The sequence below is a fragment of the Cervus canadensis genome, chromosome 1, assembly GCF_019320065.1.
Source record: "Cervus canadensis isolate Bull #8, Minnesota chromosome 1, ASM1932006v1, whole genome shotgun sequence".
Classification (NCBI taxonomy): domain Eukaryota; kingdom Metazoa; phylum Chordata; class Mammalia; order Artiodactyla; family Cervidae; genus Cervus; species Cervus canadensis.
In genome coordinates, this window is record NC_057386.1 from 35,762,710 (window position 1) to 35,780,539 (window position 17,830).

General features: G+C 42.6%; 1 protein-coding gene across 2 annotated transcripts in view; it reads left to right on the plus strand.

The window, feature by feature from the left end:
• The window catches only part of ZZEF1 (zinc finger ZZ-type and EF-hand domain containing 1), a 92,298-nt gene that overhangs the window by 31,407 nt on the left and 43,061 nt on the right, over positions 1 to 17,830 (plus strand). Inside the window, exons 14-26 of one of the 2 annotated variants that reach the window (XM_043477515.1) lie at positions 123 to 223; positions 786 to 955; positions 1,772 to 1,905; positions 5,232 to 5,302; positions 6,242 to 6,356; positions 8,778 to 8,937; positions 10,083 to 10,204; positions 10,313 to 10,435; positions 11,305 to 11,471; positions 11,556 to 11,637; positions 12,502 to 12,703; positions 14,074 to 14,222; positions 15,920 to 16,160. In XM_043477515.1, the coding sequence (XP_043333450.1) occupies positions 123 to 223; positions 786 to 955; positions 1,772 to 1,905; positions 5,232 to 5,302; positions 6,242 to 6,356; positions 8,778 to 8,937; positions 10,083 to 10,204; positions 10,313 to 10,435; positions 11,305 to 11,471; positions 11,556 to 11,637; positions 12,502 to 12,703; positions 14,074 to 14,222; positions 15,920 to 16,160 (1,837 nt within the window). The remainder of the gene's footprint in view (positions 1 to 122; positions 224 to 785; positions 956 to 1,771; positions 1,906 to 5,231; positions 5,303 to 6,241; positions 6,357 to 8,777; positions 8,938 to 10,082; positions 10,205 to 10,312; positions 10,436 to 11,304; positions 11,472 to 11,555; positions 11,638 to 12,501; positions 12,704 to 14,073; positions 14,223 to 15,919; positions 16,161 to 17,830) is intronic. The other variant, XM_043477525.1, reaches the window with a different exon arrangement.

Here is a 17,830-nt window from a genome sequence, read left to right on the forward strand (position 1 = left end):
TGGGATTGTACACATAGGAGGAGCTACCTTATCCCTTAATAATGAGAAGTAAATGAGCTGTTACAATATTTCTCCAAATGAATTTTTCAGTTTTATTTTTTCTGGTCTTTATAATTTTTTAGGTACAGCAAAAGGAAAGTGGCTTAAAATATAAATCTTTTCTGGACTTCGCGGGTCTTGACTTGCAGATCTTCTGGAATTTTTACAGTAAATTAAAGCAAAAGTAAGTCGGAATCTGTTACAAGATGATAGTCACGTGGGACTTCCCTGGTGGCTCAGATGGTAAAGATGATAGTCATATAAGCACAACTGAAAACTCTTGAGTTTTGCTATTCTAAATGAACAGTTGTTTTTTCTTCCCCCCCAGGATTTTTTGCTTGCTACTAGTTTATCTTGTTCTGATTTGAAAAATTCGGTTATTGTTGAAAATAATATCTTACCTTTCTGTAAAATGCTTTATTTGAGCAGTGTTTTTGCAAGCATTTTGCCCTTTATAGTACCTTGTAATGATAGCCAGGTCAAGTATTATAGCGTCTTCATTTTTCCTGCTGATGAAACGGAGTCAGAAATGCATTTCCTTGCAACAGAGTAGGCAGAGTCAGACAAGGTCTGTGTCTTCAGATGTACCACGTACACTGTTCTTTCCTTTCCACCTTTCTTCTGCTCAGTTGGCATTTTTCCTGAGCCTGATGCCTAGTGGGGAGAGTCCTTCGTAGACAGCTGTGGGACCGCAAGGGAAAAACAACTGGCCCTTTTGCTCTCTGAAGGTCTTTGTCTTTCTGTAGCCCCAGGGAAGAGTGCGTCTGTGCCCAAACTCTGCTTCTGCAGCTCCTCCAGAGCTGCTTCTCGGTGCTGCAAGGAGACGCCCCGGCCGCCGCTGAGGACGCCAAGGCTCCAAGCCCGCGCCCTAGGCCGGTGGAGGCTGCCAAGGAGCTCTACGCACACCTGTGCAGTGGTAGGATTGGGGTTCCTCTTTACTGTGACCCTATTCTGGTGGTCTGCGGGGCCTCTCACTGTAGAGAACCAGGGATTCTTTGACCATGCAAACCCAGTAAAAGGTTTATGTCTTTGGAAAATGAGTTTCCTCGATCTTCTTTGAATCATTATTTGGAGTTCAGGATTTAGTCCTCCTCAATGCCTTCCTCCTGGTTTCTGACATACAGTTGTGTTATACTGAGAGTAATTATTATCACATTCTCCAGTCTTTTTGCCTTTTCATACTGTTCATGGGGTTCTCCAGGCAGGAATACTGGAGTTGTTGCCATTTCCTTCTCCAGTGGAGAATGAGATGGTTAGATAGCGTCATAGACTCAATGGACATGAATTTGAGCAAATTCCAGGAGATAGTGGAGGACAGAGTAGTCTGGCATGCTACAGTCCATGGGGTCGTAAAGAGTCAGACATGACTTAGTGACTGAATAAAAACAACAGTCAGTCTTTCCTTCAGCTAAGACACAGGGCTAAGGCTGACGGATTGAAGGGATGAGATGGTAATGATGGATTGAGAGTAAGACACGCGATCATCTGAAGTTATTTTTAAGACTTTGCCAAGTTGTGTCTCAAAAGAACAGAGAAATAATGAAAGAAAAACTGGAACATAGAGTCTTTATTTTTATTAAATGTAAACAAACCAAAAAATAATTCCTTTACACTGCCTAGCTTGTGCAAAGGTATTTCTTTGTTCTGGTAGTGCGTTTATGGATTATAGCAAATATATATATTGAAAGTGAATAGATGAGCTATATTAAAGCTGATTGTTCATTTTTATCAGTGGTGGATAGGTTGGATGGAGACTCTGTGCCCATGGAAATACTGAAACAAGAAGTCAGGAACACCCTTCTCAATGGGGCTGCCATCTTCTTTCCTGACCGACAGACCCGGCGGAATCATCTCTTCACCATGATGGTAATTATTTATGTTAAAAGTGCAGATTCCACTCTTGACCCATCTTGGCATGAAACTTAGTAGTTTTTATCTTCTCTGATGTCCTCTCGGTTTCTGTTTCCCAAAGGTGTATTTAATACTTGCCGTATGCAAAGTTTTGTGTGGGATACAGGTATCTAAGGACATAGTACTATACTAAAGATGGGGATGACAGATAATCCCAACCTCCACTTCACAACCTGTTGGATCACAAGGGGAGGGTTTAGTCTCCTTCATCTTTATGACATGCCTACAACCAAATGTTCTTTTTAACATTTTAACTTTTTATTATGGGAAAATCTAAATAGAGAACTGGACTAAATAATACACATCAGTCCTTCCAACCCCTCAAATGTACTCATCACCTAGATTCAGTAATTACAAACTCAAGCTAAACTTGTTTCACTTATTACATACCTCACATACTTCTCCCTGTACACCATTATATCAAAGTAAATCCCTGACTTATTTGTTAATATTTCAGTTTATATCTATAAAGAAAATACAGCTAAGTTTTAATCCTCAGCTGCATCCTCTCACCCAAAATCATGATTGAGTTGGAGTTATCCTAGGAATGAAAGGATGGTTTAACAATAGAAAATCAGTCAATGAAATCAGAGAGGAAAAAGATCAAATTGACAACTACAGAAGATACTTTAATAAGATTTAATTCTGATGATGACTAAACAACAAAACCCTTACAAACTCCCCTAATCAGGTGGAGGGCATGTATCTAAAACCTACAAAAATCAATGTACTGGCCTTTGGATTACTGACTCATCCCTTTCAAAATGAGGTATAAGCCAAGGGTGCGTACTGTCATGCTTCTCTTGATAAAGTATTAGAAGGCCTAGCCACTGCTGTAGGACAAGGAAAAGAAATTTAAAAAATAACAAATAATAAAACATACAATCATTATTAGTCTGTTTAGACAAGCAACTAAATAGAATTACTGAGAAGAGTTGATAAAGAAGACGAGATGCAGCATTTTAAAAAGGCATTTCTGTATGTAACAGCTACTTAGCACATGCAATAGAAGTGCCCCGTCAGATGCATAAAGCCCTACAGAAACAAAAAAGGGAGTAAAAGAAACATAAAATGTGGTCCTTGTTGCCAAATGATTGCAGTACAGTTGGGGACACTGCCACAAGGAAGAACTGACCCCAAGTTGCAATAGGCATTTTAGAGGAGAATTCTGTTAAGTGGTTGAGGAAGGTTTCAGAGAGGAGGGAGGATTTTTCGTTGTTTTCAGCTGTCTACAAAACATGCATATCAGCTTGAGGGATCAGGTTTTTTTTTTTTCCAGTTTTACTGAGATATAATTGACATACAGCATTGTATAAGTTTAAGGTATACAGCATAAAGATTTGACTTACATAAGTCATGAAATAGCGCAATAAGTTTAATTAACATCTATCATCTCATATAGCTATAAGATCAAGGAAATAGAACTTTTTCTCCGTGTGGTGAGAACTCCTAGGATTTACTCTTTAGTCCACTTTCATATGTAATGTACAACAGCATCGATCACATTGGTCATGTTGTACTCTACACCCCCAGTACTTATCTATGTCACAACTGGAAGTTCATACCATTTGACTACCTTTATTCAATTCCACCCATCCCTGCCTCCAACCTCTTTTTCTGTGAGTTTCTTTGTTTTTGAAGTATAATCGACCTACAACACTACATTATTTCCTGTTATACAACATAATGATTCAGTATCTCTATACATTTCAAAATGATCACCACGCTATGACTTGTCACCATATGAGAATATTATTTAGTTATTGACTGTATTCCCCACACTGCTTTTCATACCTGTGACTAATTTGCAGCTAGAAGTCTGTAGTCTTAATCTCTATTATCTATTTCTTTCCTCCTTCCACCCCTCTCAGCTCTGGGAACCACTGGTTTGTTTTTTGTATCAATGACTTTGTTTCTGGTTCATTATGTTTGTTCATTTGTTTTTTGTTTTTTTTTTTAGATTCCACATATGAGTGAAATCATACAATATTTGTCTTTCTCTGTATGACTCATTTCACTTAGCATAATACCCTCTGGGTCCATCCATGTTGTCACAAATGCAAGATTTTATGGCTAATATTCATACATACATATATGTATGTATATTCCACACCTTCTTTATCTGATCATTGATGGGCACTTAGGTTGCTTACATATCTCAGCTTTTGTGACTAATGCAGCAGTGAATATTGGGATGCACATATCTTTTCTCATTAGTGTTTCTGTTTTCTCTGGATAAATAACCAGGAGTGGAATTACTGGATCACGTGGTAGTTCTGTTTTTAATTTTTTGAGAACTTTCAAAAGCTGTTACTGTTTTCCATAATGGCTGTACCAGTTATATTCCCACCAATAATGCATGAGGGTTCCCTTTGAATCAGTTTTCACTTTGTGAGTATAACCTCTGACAGCATCAGCTGACGTGACAAGCTGTGGGCAAGTCTCTGTCCCGCTTGTTTGCTGGAAGTGTTTACTAGGCAGCTGAGCAAACTTTTTTTTTTTTTTTTGCTAACCTGTGTCCCACACAGAAAAATAGAAAGAGGACGTGCAACCTTTTGAATGACATTGTTGTCTGTTAGTAGAACAGCTCATTAACTTTTCCTTTGTCCATCTATCTTGAGGGCTGTATTTTTTCCCTCTTCTCATGCAGATGAATTAAACTGCTGTCCTTTGTGACCATATCTTCTCTCTCCCACCCTCTAGTGCCAGGCAGGGCCTTGGGTCTTAAATTCTCTGGAAATCATCCCCCGTGCCTTGCTAGCAGTAGATGTTCAATACATTTATTGAATTAAGAAGAGAAAAAACACCTGCAAAGTAAACCCATAGCCTCATCGGGGGTGTGATTTCTGTAACTGTCACCATTGGCTGTTTGGACTTACACAGAGAAAGCTTAGATCCTGTTTTTAAAAAAAATAGGAAGCTCATAAAAAATGTTCTCCATCTCTGCTCCCTCTTCTCAGGATGGCATGCCCAGTGATAAAAGTATACATCTTTTGGAAGTCACCTTCCTAAACATTTGCATCAGACTTTGTTGCAGGAAAGCTTCAACATATCAGCTTCAGCAGTGAAGAGAAGTAAACCTGCCTGCCCTCTTTTATTTAGGCAGGGAGATCTGCTCCCTCTTAGCACTAGGTCAGGTCTCAGTCCAGCCCATGAGGTGGTCTGCCAACCACAGCGTTCGTCATGTTTGGGAACAGTGGGCCATGGTATTTCGTTCTGCTCAAGGGCTCTGGAACTTCCATGGAGTAGATTTCCTGAATGTGCAGTTTCTTGTTTTCTAGAAGAATGTCACCGAGCAGGAACACAAGCAGTCCATGCAGCTCACTTTCCGCTCTCTCTGCACATATTTTAGGTAAGTTTATAATTCTCAATTGTCTGATACTTCAGATCTTCGCAACGTTGTTTTCCTGAGCTCTCCCTTCCTTTCAGGTGCTTCTGGAGTAACCAGGTACTTCCCTCACTCAGCCAGGTTTCTAGAGTGAGTTATCACTGGCCTTCGACGCGACTAAAAATAGTGATAGAACGATAGTCTTGTCAAGAGCTTGCTCCAAGTCCCAGTCACTGTAAGACCATTTAGAGTGGAGCTCATTGGGAGTCTCCTTGAACACTTCAGTTTCTACATAATTTTTGAAGACAAAAAGAGAGCTGCAGGAGTTTGGGCTAAAAACCCAAGTATGTGAAAGCCCAACTGCAGAGACACAGAATGGTAGTTCAGCAAAAAGTGTGCTGGGAGCGGTGATGTGGAGACTGCTACCTGGATTGACTACCAGAGAAGCTTATGGGCCTGTAGGTTGCATTATTGGAGGTATAAAGTCTTGAAGAAGGGAGGGGATTAAAGCCTGAGCTGTCTGCAGGTAAACTGTGCCTTGTATGGACACCAGGCTTAGAGAACTCTATAAGATGTCTTCAGAATCAAGTGTCAAGAATGATGAAAGGACCTGGGGCTCATGTGAAGAACCTTTGAAGATGCAGGAAATATTCAGCCTGGATTGTCAAGTCAGCAGTCGTGAAATTAGGTGTATTTCCTATTGGTGGCCAAGGTGATTTATTCATCATATTTATTCCCTGGCATCTTTTCTAAGGACTCGAAGATTTATGGGCCTGTGCTTACATAAGGACTTGTGGATGGACAGTGGCACAGACCCCACTGGAACCCTGACCCTTTTCTGACTCAAACCCCTCACATGCCATAGAACTGACACTGAAAACTTGCTGGGTTCTCTTTTGAGATAGAAAGCATGAAAATCCCCTTCCTGACACGAGGTGTCATGACTACTTTATGTCCTTCCAGTGACAAGGATCCTGGCGGCCTTCTGCTGTTACCTGAGAAAGGCGACCTGGCCAACATGGACATCAATGAAGTGCTGGCGGTCATGAACACCCTGCTGTCTGTTGCCGCTCGAGAGGTAACCGATGCCGCTCCATTCCTTGGAGTCATGGCTCCTTCCCCTTTAGCCCTCGTTTACGGCGTGACTGTAACTCCATGCCTGTGAGCACAGAGGTTCCCTGTCTGCCTTTGCTCCAAGTCAGGTGAGGGGACGCTCCCCTGCCTGGCGGTGGTCAGCCAGCAGTAAACACCCGAACGTGCCCGTGAAGACTCCCTTTGAAGAAGAGGAGGGTATTTACCGAATGCTCTTGTGGTGTCAGTCAGTGAACCCAGCACAGAGTCATGTATTTGTGGTGTGAATTCTGTGGGAAATCACGTATAACTTTTTTAAAAATTTATGATTACTTTGCAAATTTGCAGGCTGATCAAATCTGAAAGGATGGTCTCTTTTCTGTGCTAATGAATTTTAAAATACTTTTTTACTTTTTTTTCTTTTTTAACATGAAGGGGAAAAGCTTGAGAAAGGCTTTTTGGAGGAGGTGGTACTAGAGCTCCTCATGAGCCCATGGATAGCGTCTGATCAGGCAGAGAGGGAGGGGTGTTCCCGCTAGAACAGCATGTGTAACCAGTGACAAGATGGGGAGGAGCCAGTATTTGAAGAGGAGAGTGATCATGGCTAGACTTTGAGCATGTTGGGTTTCTGGTCAGGCAGGACTTCACATGACAATGTCTGGTTGAACACTCAAGCTGAGTCAGTGCTGGGAATGGAGATTTACCATCATTAACCAACTAGTGCTAGTTGAAGCCATGAATGTTGGTGTCCTCTCATCACCAGTAGGCATCTATGTAGATAGGGTGGCCAGGAGAGTAAAAAGGCCTGGCAGGAAGAAATGCAGGAGAGATAGAAGCAGAGCGAGGAGAGAATTCAAGGACAGTAGTCAGCGGAGCCCTCAGGACTTAGGTCAAATGGGGAGGCTGTCTCTAGGCAGTGACCAATGCCTTTGAGGACCAATATCAGCGAGTGGTGGGACCCGAAAGGGTAAAATGACAGGGAGGGGAAAGGCAAGGACAGCAGGTGTGAGCAACTCTATCAAATGGAATACATGTACCAAAAAAATGTATGTTGATGGACAAGTTAAAGAAACGGCTATTTTAAGAACCAGTATGTTCCCAGTATTTTTGAAGTCCGTTCTCACCCGCTGTTCCCTTCCATGGGTCATCTTCCTTCTTCCTCACCAGAGGGAACCACTATGTTAAAGTTTATATTCATCATACCCTTGTTTTAGTTTCTAGTTATCCCTACTTAGCAGACTTGTTCTGCCTGGTTTGGGCTTTAATGGAATCATATAGTATACAGTCTTCTGGGACAAGTTTTTTTTCACTCGGCATTTTTGAGATTCATCCATGTTGATGTATGTGCTACAGTTCACCCTCCTCCCCCACCCTTCACCGGTTCACAATATTCCCCTTACGCATCTGCTATAATTTATTTATCCACTTTATTTTGGAGGGATAGTTAGGTTGTTTCTAGTTTGGAGCATTTACATGAAAATAACAAATTTTGTGCTTTGTGGATACAAGAATTTATCTCTAGGTGATTCTCTGGAGAAACTGGAGAATAAAGGTGATGGTTAGAGAGCCATAGAGGGATAAAGAATTGTTCTGTAAAATGGGTGTTTTTTGTTTTTGTTTTTAATTTGGATTGGTGTATAGCTGGTTGACAATGCTGTAATAGTTTCATGTGTGCTTAGTCACTTTAGTCATGTCCGACTCTTTGTGACCCTATAGACCAGAACCCACCAGGCTCCTCTGTCCACAGGATTCTCCAGGCAAGAATACTGGAGTGGGTTGCCATTTTCTTTTCCAGGAGTTCTTCCCGACCCAGAGATAGAACCCATGTCCCATATGTGTCCTGCATTGGCAGGCGGTTTCTTTACCACTAGCACCACCTGGGAATAGTTTCACATGAACAGCAAAAGGACTCAGCCATACATATGCATGCATCCATTCTCCCCTAAACTCCCCCCTCATCCAGGCTGCCACATAACATTGAGCAAAGCTCCATATGCTATATAGTAGGTCCTTGTTGGTTATCTGTTTTAAATATAGCAATGTGTCCTAAAATGCGAGAGATTTGATTGAAGGTTCAGGGGGAGGAGCCAGAGAAAAAAGGAATTTTTGAAGATGAGAGAGAGGAGGAGAGACACAAACAGAGAGAGAGAAAGGTGAGATAACTAGGGTGTAGGGTCCCTAAGGGGCAGAAGCGGGATGGCACACAGCCAAAATCATCTCTAGAGGTTCTGAGAAGCCGGAGGGCAAGAGAGGAGTTTTCATGCTACCATCTTTCTCGGTCACTTTGGGGTTGAAAGCTCTCTCATAACTATTCCCCACTTGCCTATAACCTCCTCACTTCTGACAGCCGCGCTCTCAGAGAGCGTCCAGGCAGCGTTCTGTGAGTGGCTGTGCTGCAGACACTCTCCTTTTGTCTCCTCCCGTGCAGTGTGAGCTGTTGATGGTTGACGGCGCTCAGAGGGAGGCGGGCTCTGTGCTCTCCTCCCTGTTCTGGTCTGTCCAGGGCAGCCTGCTCGCCTGGTGCTACCTGCAGCTGAAGAGCTCGGACTCCGGAGCCAAGGATCTCGCCGCCGATCTCACTGACAGATGTAAGTGTCAATACAGAATCCATGAAAACAGATAGGCGTTTGGGTTTGGCTCTGTGTGTGCTCTCATCTTAGTACTTCACGCATATTGTAGAGTGTATGTGCTTTTCATTTCATTATTACAAATCAGATGTCTTCAGCTTGTTGTGTTGTGTTTTTTTTCTTTTTTCCTTAAAATAGAATTCTGTAGCATGTCTTTTTGCTCTGAGTTTCCTTTCTGAATGTGATAGTGTGCCCAAGTGTGTTTATTGAAGGGCTGAGTCATTTCACAGCCCAAACATCGCCTCTGCAGTCACACAGCACTCTGAGATGATACCATCCTCTTCAGTAAAGTTTGTCCTCCCTCTTTTAATCAAGTGATCCAAAAAAGGAAGTCTCGAACTTTCAAAATCTAAGGTACATGTGAGCACTTCTGTGATCCTTGCTGATGGTGAAAATTTTCAGATTCACGTCCCATAAATCCTCAGGAAATCATTGGAAACCCAGTAAGTTCTGAGAATTTGTATGTGGAAAAATCAGTTCATCAAACCTGATCTTGGAGCTGTGTCAAAAATGCTTACAGTATTGAGTCCTGACTCTTCAAGGTTGGCCTGTCGAGTGGTGTACCTGGAGACAGGGCCTTTGTAAACAAAGGGAAAGGCAGATCAATAACTGGCTTGGTCAGCCATGTACTTTGATTTATAAAAATCATACCTCCACCCCATTGAAAAGTAGCAAAGACAAAAAAAAAAGGTCCCTCACTTTTAAGAGTAAAATTGTACTGAGGTTCGCAGTGGTTTTCCCTCCCAGAGGAAAACACTTGTAGGACACTTGATGGTCTCATGGACTTCCCTTGTGGCTCAGCTGGTAAAGAATCTGCTTGCAATGCAGGAGGCTTGGGTTCGATTCCTGGGTTGGGAAGATCTCCTGGAGAAGGAAGAGGCTACTCACTGCAGTGTTCTGGCCTAGAGAATTCCGTGGACTATATAGTCCATGGGGTTGCAAAGAGTCAGACACGACTGAGCGACTTTCACTGATGGTCTCATGGTCTTTCTGATGAAGTCCCTCCACAGCTCCTGTGACCTTCTCCAGCTTTGTCCTGGATGGTCACCAAGTAAGTGATGTTTCTACCATAGAAACTATTAACTCTTCTCCTTATGTTTTGGCAGATGTGGGGCAGTTTCTGGCACGCATGAGAGTGATTTTGGAATCCCTTTTGTCACAATATAGCGGGAAAACCATAGTAGAAAAATTATGTAACTCGGTGTTTTCGATGGCAGCTCGCCAGCTGGTAAGACAGAGTGGCAGCCGTTTGTAAGAGGCGGGAGGCGGGGTTGGTCATCTGCATCCCTGGCTGACTCCAAGGTGGACGCTGAGTGCTTCGTTCATCTTCCTGCAGGTGATCTTTCTGCTGGACTTTTGCACATTGGACATTTCACACTGCACACTCTTGAGAGAGTTCAGTGCCCTGACAGAGCTGCTGAAGGAGCTGTGCCGTGACGCCGAGGGAGGGGTGAACAAGGTACCTCGAGCTGGCCTTTGCACACGCCTTGTAGCCCCTCTCAGGAGCACCGTGCCCATGCGTCACGAGACAGACCACTCAGTACAGGTCTACACAAATAAGTTGCCTCTGGAGGAGCTCCCTCTGTCTTACCAGTATTTTTTCAGTGTTTATCAACTTTACCAGTGTTGGTTTTGCCAACAAGGATAAACGCCAGTCTGGGTTGATTTGACGTGGTCAGCATTAGACAGGAGACACTGAGGAAGCTGTACATAGATTAATTTCATCATTGTGTGGCACATGATGTTATATAAAAACCATATAAATGATTAACCAGATTGAAATCCAGAAGGGAAAATCTGTTGTTGAAAGGCAAATTAGAGGGTTTGTCATTTAAAAGCATTTTCTCCCTTACTCAAAGTTTTTTCAGTGTCTTATTTGGATCTCACAACTCTGGGGAATTCAAAGGGCATATATTTAAAGGCCCGTTTTAAAGAAAAAAAAGCAAAGACTGAAAAAAGGAGGGAGAAGACAGGATAGGCTCAGGTTTGCCAAATGGGGTGTCAAGTCTTAAAACCAGTGGAAATTCACACTAGTACTGGTTTGTAAGAAATAGTTCTCACAGATAGTCATAATTAAAAAAATAAAAGCTAATCGGAGTTACTGTAGTGCAATAGAAACTCCATGTCTACTCTGCTGAATAAATGTATAATGAATCTTGGTCGATATATATAGATGAGAACGTCAGGTGGAGTTTTAGCCCATGTGGTGATTTGTGTGGGGGTGTCAAAGGCTGCCATCAGGGGTGCTGATGCAGGACACAGCTTCCTGTGTGTGGGTGGATGTAGAGTGACAAAAACCCTCCTCTCTCGGCTCGTTTGTCTGCTTAGCTGGATGTTGAGACTTGGCAGCAGGAGCGCCCTGTGGTGTTGCACACGTGGACCAAGGAGTCTGCCCACAACTATGAAAATAACTGCCATGAGGTGTCTGTCTTTGTCAGCCCAGGGGCAACCTATTTCGAGGTGGAATTTGATGAGAGATGTGAAACTGAAAAAAGGTACAGCTCATCTGTTCTTTTTTCCCCAAGCAATAATGGATCAAAAATGAGAGAAGGAAAGTGATAGAGGTTGTGCTTTCACAGGTATGATTATCTAGAATTTACCGACGCCAGAGGTGGGAAAACACGGTATGACACAAAAGTTGGCACTGACAAGTGGCCCAAGGTGAGTGGTGTTTCCAGAGAATCATATGTGGCCTGTTTCTGCAACAGTTCTCCTTTTATCAGCCTCAGGGGATAATAGGGATAACGGTCTTTGAAGGGAAGTACTTATGTCATGCTTTTGTAAAAGGAGGGGTTTATATCAGAGTTCAGCACCTGTTTTGTAATTAATTTTTGAGGGGTACAACCATGCCAGTTTGTTTATTTTTCGTTTGTTGCTGCACTGGCATAGCAGTGGGGTGGTTGAGTCACCACAACAGAGACTCTATGACCCAGAAAGTCTACACTTGATCTTAGCCAAACGGCCAAGAAGCGATGATGAACCAGAAAGTCTAATAACTTGCTCTCTGGTTCTTCATAGGAACAGTTCGCCGCCCCTGGTCTATATCACATTGTCCAGAGTACATGGCGAATTGTTATCCTTAGTAAGAAGGGCCGATCGGTCCAGGAAGGCCCCAACCATGGTGGTGAAAGCCAGGATTCCCTGACCATAGTCAGGGCCACATGGTCTCTGGGGCTGGGAAGTAAAGTGTTGCTTCACTGTCAGCGGTCTTGGTTGGGAGCAGAGGATCAGGCAGGATGGTCTCTGGTTGAGTAAGTGGTGGGCAGATGGGCATCTGAGATTTAGGAAACTGACCAGCAGTTTTCAACTTTGCCTCTTCATAAGGTGCAGTGGTGAATTTTCTATTTCACCACTCCGCTGTTCATTTCTCTGTTAGTACTTTCGGAGGGGGTGATAAGACATGATGGTGGGAATTATAGGCCAGTTTTAAATTTAGACTTTTTTGAGTCAAGAAGAACACGCTTCTTACTGAAGTGCTGCCTTCTTTAAGTGGTTTGACCCCATGACTTCTTTGTTTATCTCTAGAAAGTGACCTTTAAGGCTGGTCCCCGGCTGCAGTTTCTCTTCCACTCCGACAGCAGCAACAACGAGTGGGGCTACAAATTCACCGTCACTGCCTACGGCCTGCCTGATGTCGCTGTGTCTTGGGGGCTGGATTTACAGCTCCTGGTGTCCCGGCTGATGGGACGCCTCGCTTCCCAGTGCATGGCGCTCAAGTCTGTGCACCGTAAGTCCTGGAACTGTCCCTTCCCTCCTTGCTACAGCTACACTAAGAGCAAAGTGGTATCCCTGTCCTGTAAGTTGTCTCCACATGATGGCACAGCAAGGGGACTGATAAAATTCCCTCTCAGTTTCCTTGAAACCCAACCAAAGTAAAATGTCCCCTTGACGCCAGTTTCATCAGGTTGGTTCACTCAGGCACTGGGGCACATCGCCAGGGCCACGGTGGTTTCCCTGTCTGTGGAGGACGAGTCAGGGAGGGGCTGGTGTGGGCAGCACCGTCATTGTTTTGTTAAGTTTTGATACCCTCCAACAAGAAGGCAGAAATTCAGAATAAGTTAATTGTATTTTCTCTGATTATGTGACTATTTATGTGACTATGTGTAAATATGTGAACATGGATTTTACCTTAAAGTGATTTCTTCAATTTATGTGTTAAATTCATCCAAGAATGAATGAAACAAATAGAATGAAGCTATCTAGTGTAATTTTTTTCCTGTATAATTTCCTGAGTTTTTCTCCTTTTTAAAGTAAAATATGGTAGAAAAAATTGCATAATGGAAAAAGGCTAAGGGGAAAAGCCATTTTTAATCCTAATACCCAGACATGGCTATTATTAACATTTTAATCTATTTCTACCTAGTCTTTTTTTATTTGTTTATTCATAAACGCATATATGGTGGGTATTTTTCTATTACTATTATTCCTTTTCAGTTCAGTTCAGTTGCTCAGTCCTGTCCAACTCTTTGCAACCCCATGGACTATACAGTCCATGGAATTCTCCAGGCCAGAATACTAGAGTAGGGAGCCTTTACCTTCTCCCGGGGATCTTCTGAACCCAGGTCTCCTGCATTACAGGCGGGTTCTTTACCAGCTGAGCCACAGGGGAAGCCCAAGAATACTGGAGTGGGTAGCCTATCCCTTCTTCAGTGGATCTTCCCGACCCAGGAGTCAAACCGGGATCTCCTGCATTGCAGGCGGATTCTTTACCAACTGAGCTATCAGGGAAGCCCTTTTACAAGCTTAAGTTTACAAATTATGAACATGGCATTTCTAAGTGGTCTCCTGTTATACCCAAGAGATGGTTCACATTCTGTTTTCAGTTTGCTTCATGGCTTAGTTATTTCAGAGGGACCTGTACCTGAACCTGTCATACAGAATGGCAGCTTTTCAGGACTGCCTAATGGTTTCGGTTCACCAGGGTATGTGTTTATGAAGGATCACTATTAGGTTCTGCTAAATGTGGATAAATTCCCTGCAAGTCTTAATGCCCAGGTTTTTTTTTTTTTTTTTAAGCCTTTCCTTCATCAGTTCAAAGTTTCTCAGTATATTAAGGGAAAAATAGAACTCTCATAAGCCTTCTTCTTCTCTTTGCAGAGTTAGGCAGTAACATGGCAGTACCTCAGGCAAAAATGGCATTAGTCCTAAACTCTCCCTTGTGGAAACCTGTCTTCAGGCACCAAATACATCCAGAGTTGGGATTAGAAGCAAGCTGGCCCACTCACCCACCCCAGGATAATAAGGAGGTATTTACTTTTCGCTTATCTTTGTATTTGGAATGAGAAATGTTTACTAATGTTTATTACTTTAAATTATAATCATTTGTGTATGTATCTTATCACCCCGCACGAAGCTGTTAGCTCCTCGAGGGCAGAAACTATCCCTTGTTCATTTGGGGTCCTCACAGGGGCCAATGTAACGGGTGTTCAAAAGTATCAACTGACAGACTCTGCAGTGGTAATATAGTAGGTGCTCAGTAAATCTCTCTTGATGGCCTTGTTTAAATGAGTTGAGTTTATTTCCTGTGCCTGCTGAATCACACTTAAGAACAGATGGTGTATGCTATGCTTATTTGTTCGCCACAGGACAGTAGCACATTATTTAGGCTTATAATATTATAAACTAAACAAGTTTGCCCACTATATCTTTTCATCTCTCTGTCCCCCTCTCTCAGTTCTACCACTTTTCTCCCTTCTTCCCACTTTCCCCCACCCCAGTTCTTCAGTCATTAGTGGCTGGATCCAGGGACTCTTCCTTAACTTCTCTGCTCCTTCAGACCCTTTCTTCTTGTATTCCATGGCAGTCCACTGTCTTCTCTTACATGTCTCCACTCCCCCCGCCTCCTTTATTGACCTGTCTTCTTCCTTCTTCTATAAAAAGTGGGCTTTATTCAGGCTTTCTCTGCTTTCCTGCAACCCACCAAGACGTTATCCTGTCTCCTCTCTTCTGTCGTCACATCTGTGTGAAAAAAACCTAAATAATCAGTTTCCAGCCCTGGTTCTTCTCCCAGGCTCCAGTCACATATGCCTATCTTCCTGTTAGTATTTCCATTTCAGTGTTCTGACTCCCTTTAACTCAGACGTGTAAAACCAGGATGTCTCCCCGGACTGTTTGCTCCTGTTACTGTCATTATTGTTCTCCCAGGCATAAGCCGTTGTAACCTAGCATCACCTTTATCCCCACCTTGTTCTCCCCTTTGCTTCCAGTCAGCTGCAAGCCCTGTGGATTCTTCCTTGAGATCTCTTTCCGTTTTCTCTGTCTCCATCTTTATCCAGGCCCTCATCTCGCACTTGCATTGTTACATTGGTACCTACCAAGTTTGTTTTTTTTCTTTTTAAATCACTGCATTATCTTGTCATTCCACTGCCAAGCACCATTAATGGCTCCCCATTGCCCACAGGGTGAAGTCTAAACTCCTCAGTGTGACAGTCAAGGCTCTCTACAGTCTCCTTTCACCTTACCTATCTGACTCTAGTTCCCACCACTCCCCAGCTGAGACTTCAGGCCAGGTCAGTCTCCCCACTGGCTCTTAACTTCTGCTAATGGTTGTGTTCCTCAGGGCCAAACCTGCCCCGTCTTCAGGGTCCAGACCAAAACCCATCCCCTCCAGAAGGCTTTTCTTAATTACTGTAGCCTGCCAGGAGCGCTCTCCTGTGACTTCTCAGCATTGGTGTCCCTTCTAGGCACTTGGCACTCGATAATCTTTATGCTTTATGGTAGTGGTAGTTTAAATGCTTTTAACGTTTTATTTATGTTTACCTTTTTTTTTTTTTTTTTTTAAATAACCCATGTGTCTGTCTGATCCCCCCCAAATAGACTGAAACTTCCTGAGAGTATGCACTGTGTTTTATACTTCTGCTTTGGCCTAGTAGTTGTTCAGTAAACTTAATTTTTTAATGAATATGTTAAACAGGATGGTTTTTCTTGTTTTTGTTGTTCCCAGGTTAAGAACATCCCTGATGATCCCTGCCATCAATTTCTTCTTGACTTTGCACAGTCAGATCCTGCCCAGAACTTCTGTGGGCCATATTCAGAACTTTTCAAAGGATTCATACAGGCATGTAGAAAACAGGCCCCAAAGACAGATATAGTTGCTGGTTCCACTATTGATCAAGCTGTGAACGCCACCTTTGCTGCTCTGGTGTATCGCACTCCAGACTTATATGAGAAGCTGCAAAAATATGGTAACTTATACTACAGGGAATATTTTTGATCTGAAGGCCAATTGCTAAGTTTTAAGAAAGCTTTTCTTAAGTGAAAGTTTTAAAATACTTTGGAACATAAACATCCTTCTACAACTATAGACTTCATCTTGTCACTCCTACTGTGCCAATCAAGAGATTCGTGACCAATTTATAGTCAGCAGATTGCAATATATATAGCAAGTAGCCTTGGGTTTCCTCATCAACAGGTAATTTGTCTTTATCCGGAATTCTCATGGAAGACTGCTGAGAAGTTTAATGGAAAGAAAACTTAACTTGGGTTGTAGTTCCAGCTCACAAACCAGAAGTTGTGCAGCTTCAGATTAATCAGATAACCTTTGTGCACCCGAGTATCCTTATCTATAAAGTTTAGAGTTGATAAGCTCTAACATGTTAAGAAATTCCAGTCAAAACCAAAGATGTTTTGATAATTGAACGTGCTACTAACCAAGAGGAAAATGCAGGTATTAACTCTTATCTTTAGACTTGCAGCTTCTTGGTAGCATAATCCCTGCTCAGCTTCCTTTGTCAGTAGCCTGCTCATTGCCATTTCTTTTCCTCACGTCCCTTAGGGATACCATCTCTGTGTATTTACAGTAAGTGTAGGCTAGAGCCTTAACAGGACCCACAAAGAGGGAGGGCCTCTCCCTACTCATAATCTTTCAGGGGAGAAAACATTTCAAACCCAGTGTAAAGACAAGGTATGGCTGTCCCGAGTACTTTGGCAGGATGTCTGTTCTTTCCATGGTGCCAATGAAATTAGCAGAAACAAATGCTTCCTTCCTTAGAGTAGATAATTGATTATTTTCTAATTATTATTATTACTACTAAGGATATTATTAGCACTGCTACCTTTATTGCTTAGTTCTTTGTGTCTCACATTGCAGAGTTTATTTCCTGAGGCCTAAAACATCTCAATTACTCACTCAAACCTTAGTATTTCCTTTAAGAAGCTGCTCAAATAAATAAAATTACACTGAAGCATGAGTGACTTAAGGAAACAGCTGTCACATGGAAGAGTGTTATCTCTGCTATTGGATGGGGGTGAACTGACCTCATCATGGTTTGGGGAAAAAAAAAAAATTCAGTGTATGTTTTCATAGTCAAATTGTAGTAAGAGAACTTGACAATCTTTGTTACCTGTGCAGGCTGTCAGTGGAAGGATAAAAGCCTTGTGAGTAAAAAGCTGAGATACAGAAGGTTTCTGGCTGGGGGAGAGGTCCTCCAGCTCTTTTTCCAATCATGTTCATACCTATCTGCTGTTGAGATACACACAATCAAGTGTGGGAGCAAGAACTATTTCACTGTGTACAAATTGTTTCTAGAATACCTACCACTGTTGCTTTGAAGGAGGCACAATTGGTCCCAGTCCTTTCTGTCCCTGCCTCTAAGGGGCTATTTGTGGATTCTTCAAGACTGATCTACTTTGAGAGTGGTCCTTGTCTTGCTAACTTGCTTATCTTTTTTTTTTAACTTGCTTATCTTTGTCTAAAAATTTGTCACCCTTTTGGGTTAGAAATTTTCAACTAGACTGTAAGCTGTTTGAGGGCAGGGGCCATCTTTGTTTTTCTCAGCATCGCATTCCCAGTACCTGAGGTAGAGCCTGGCACATTCTAGGCATTCAGAAAATTCATTGCATCAACATTGGGTCA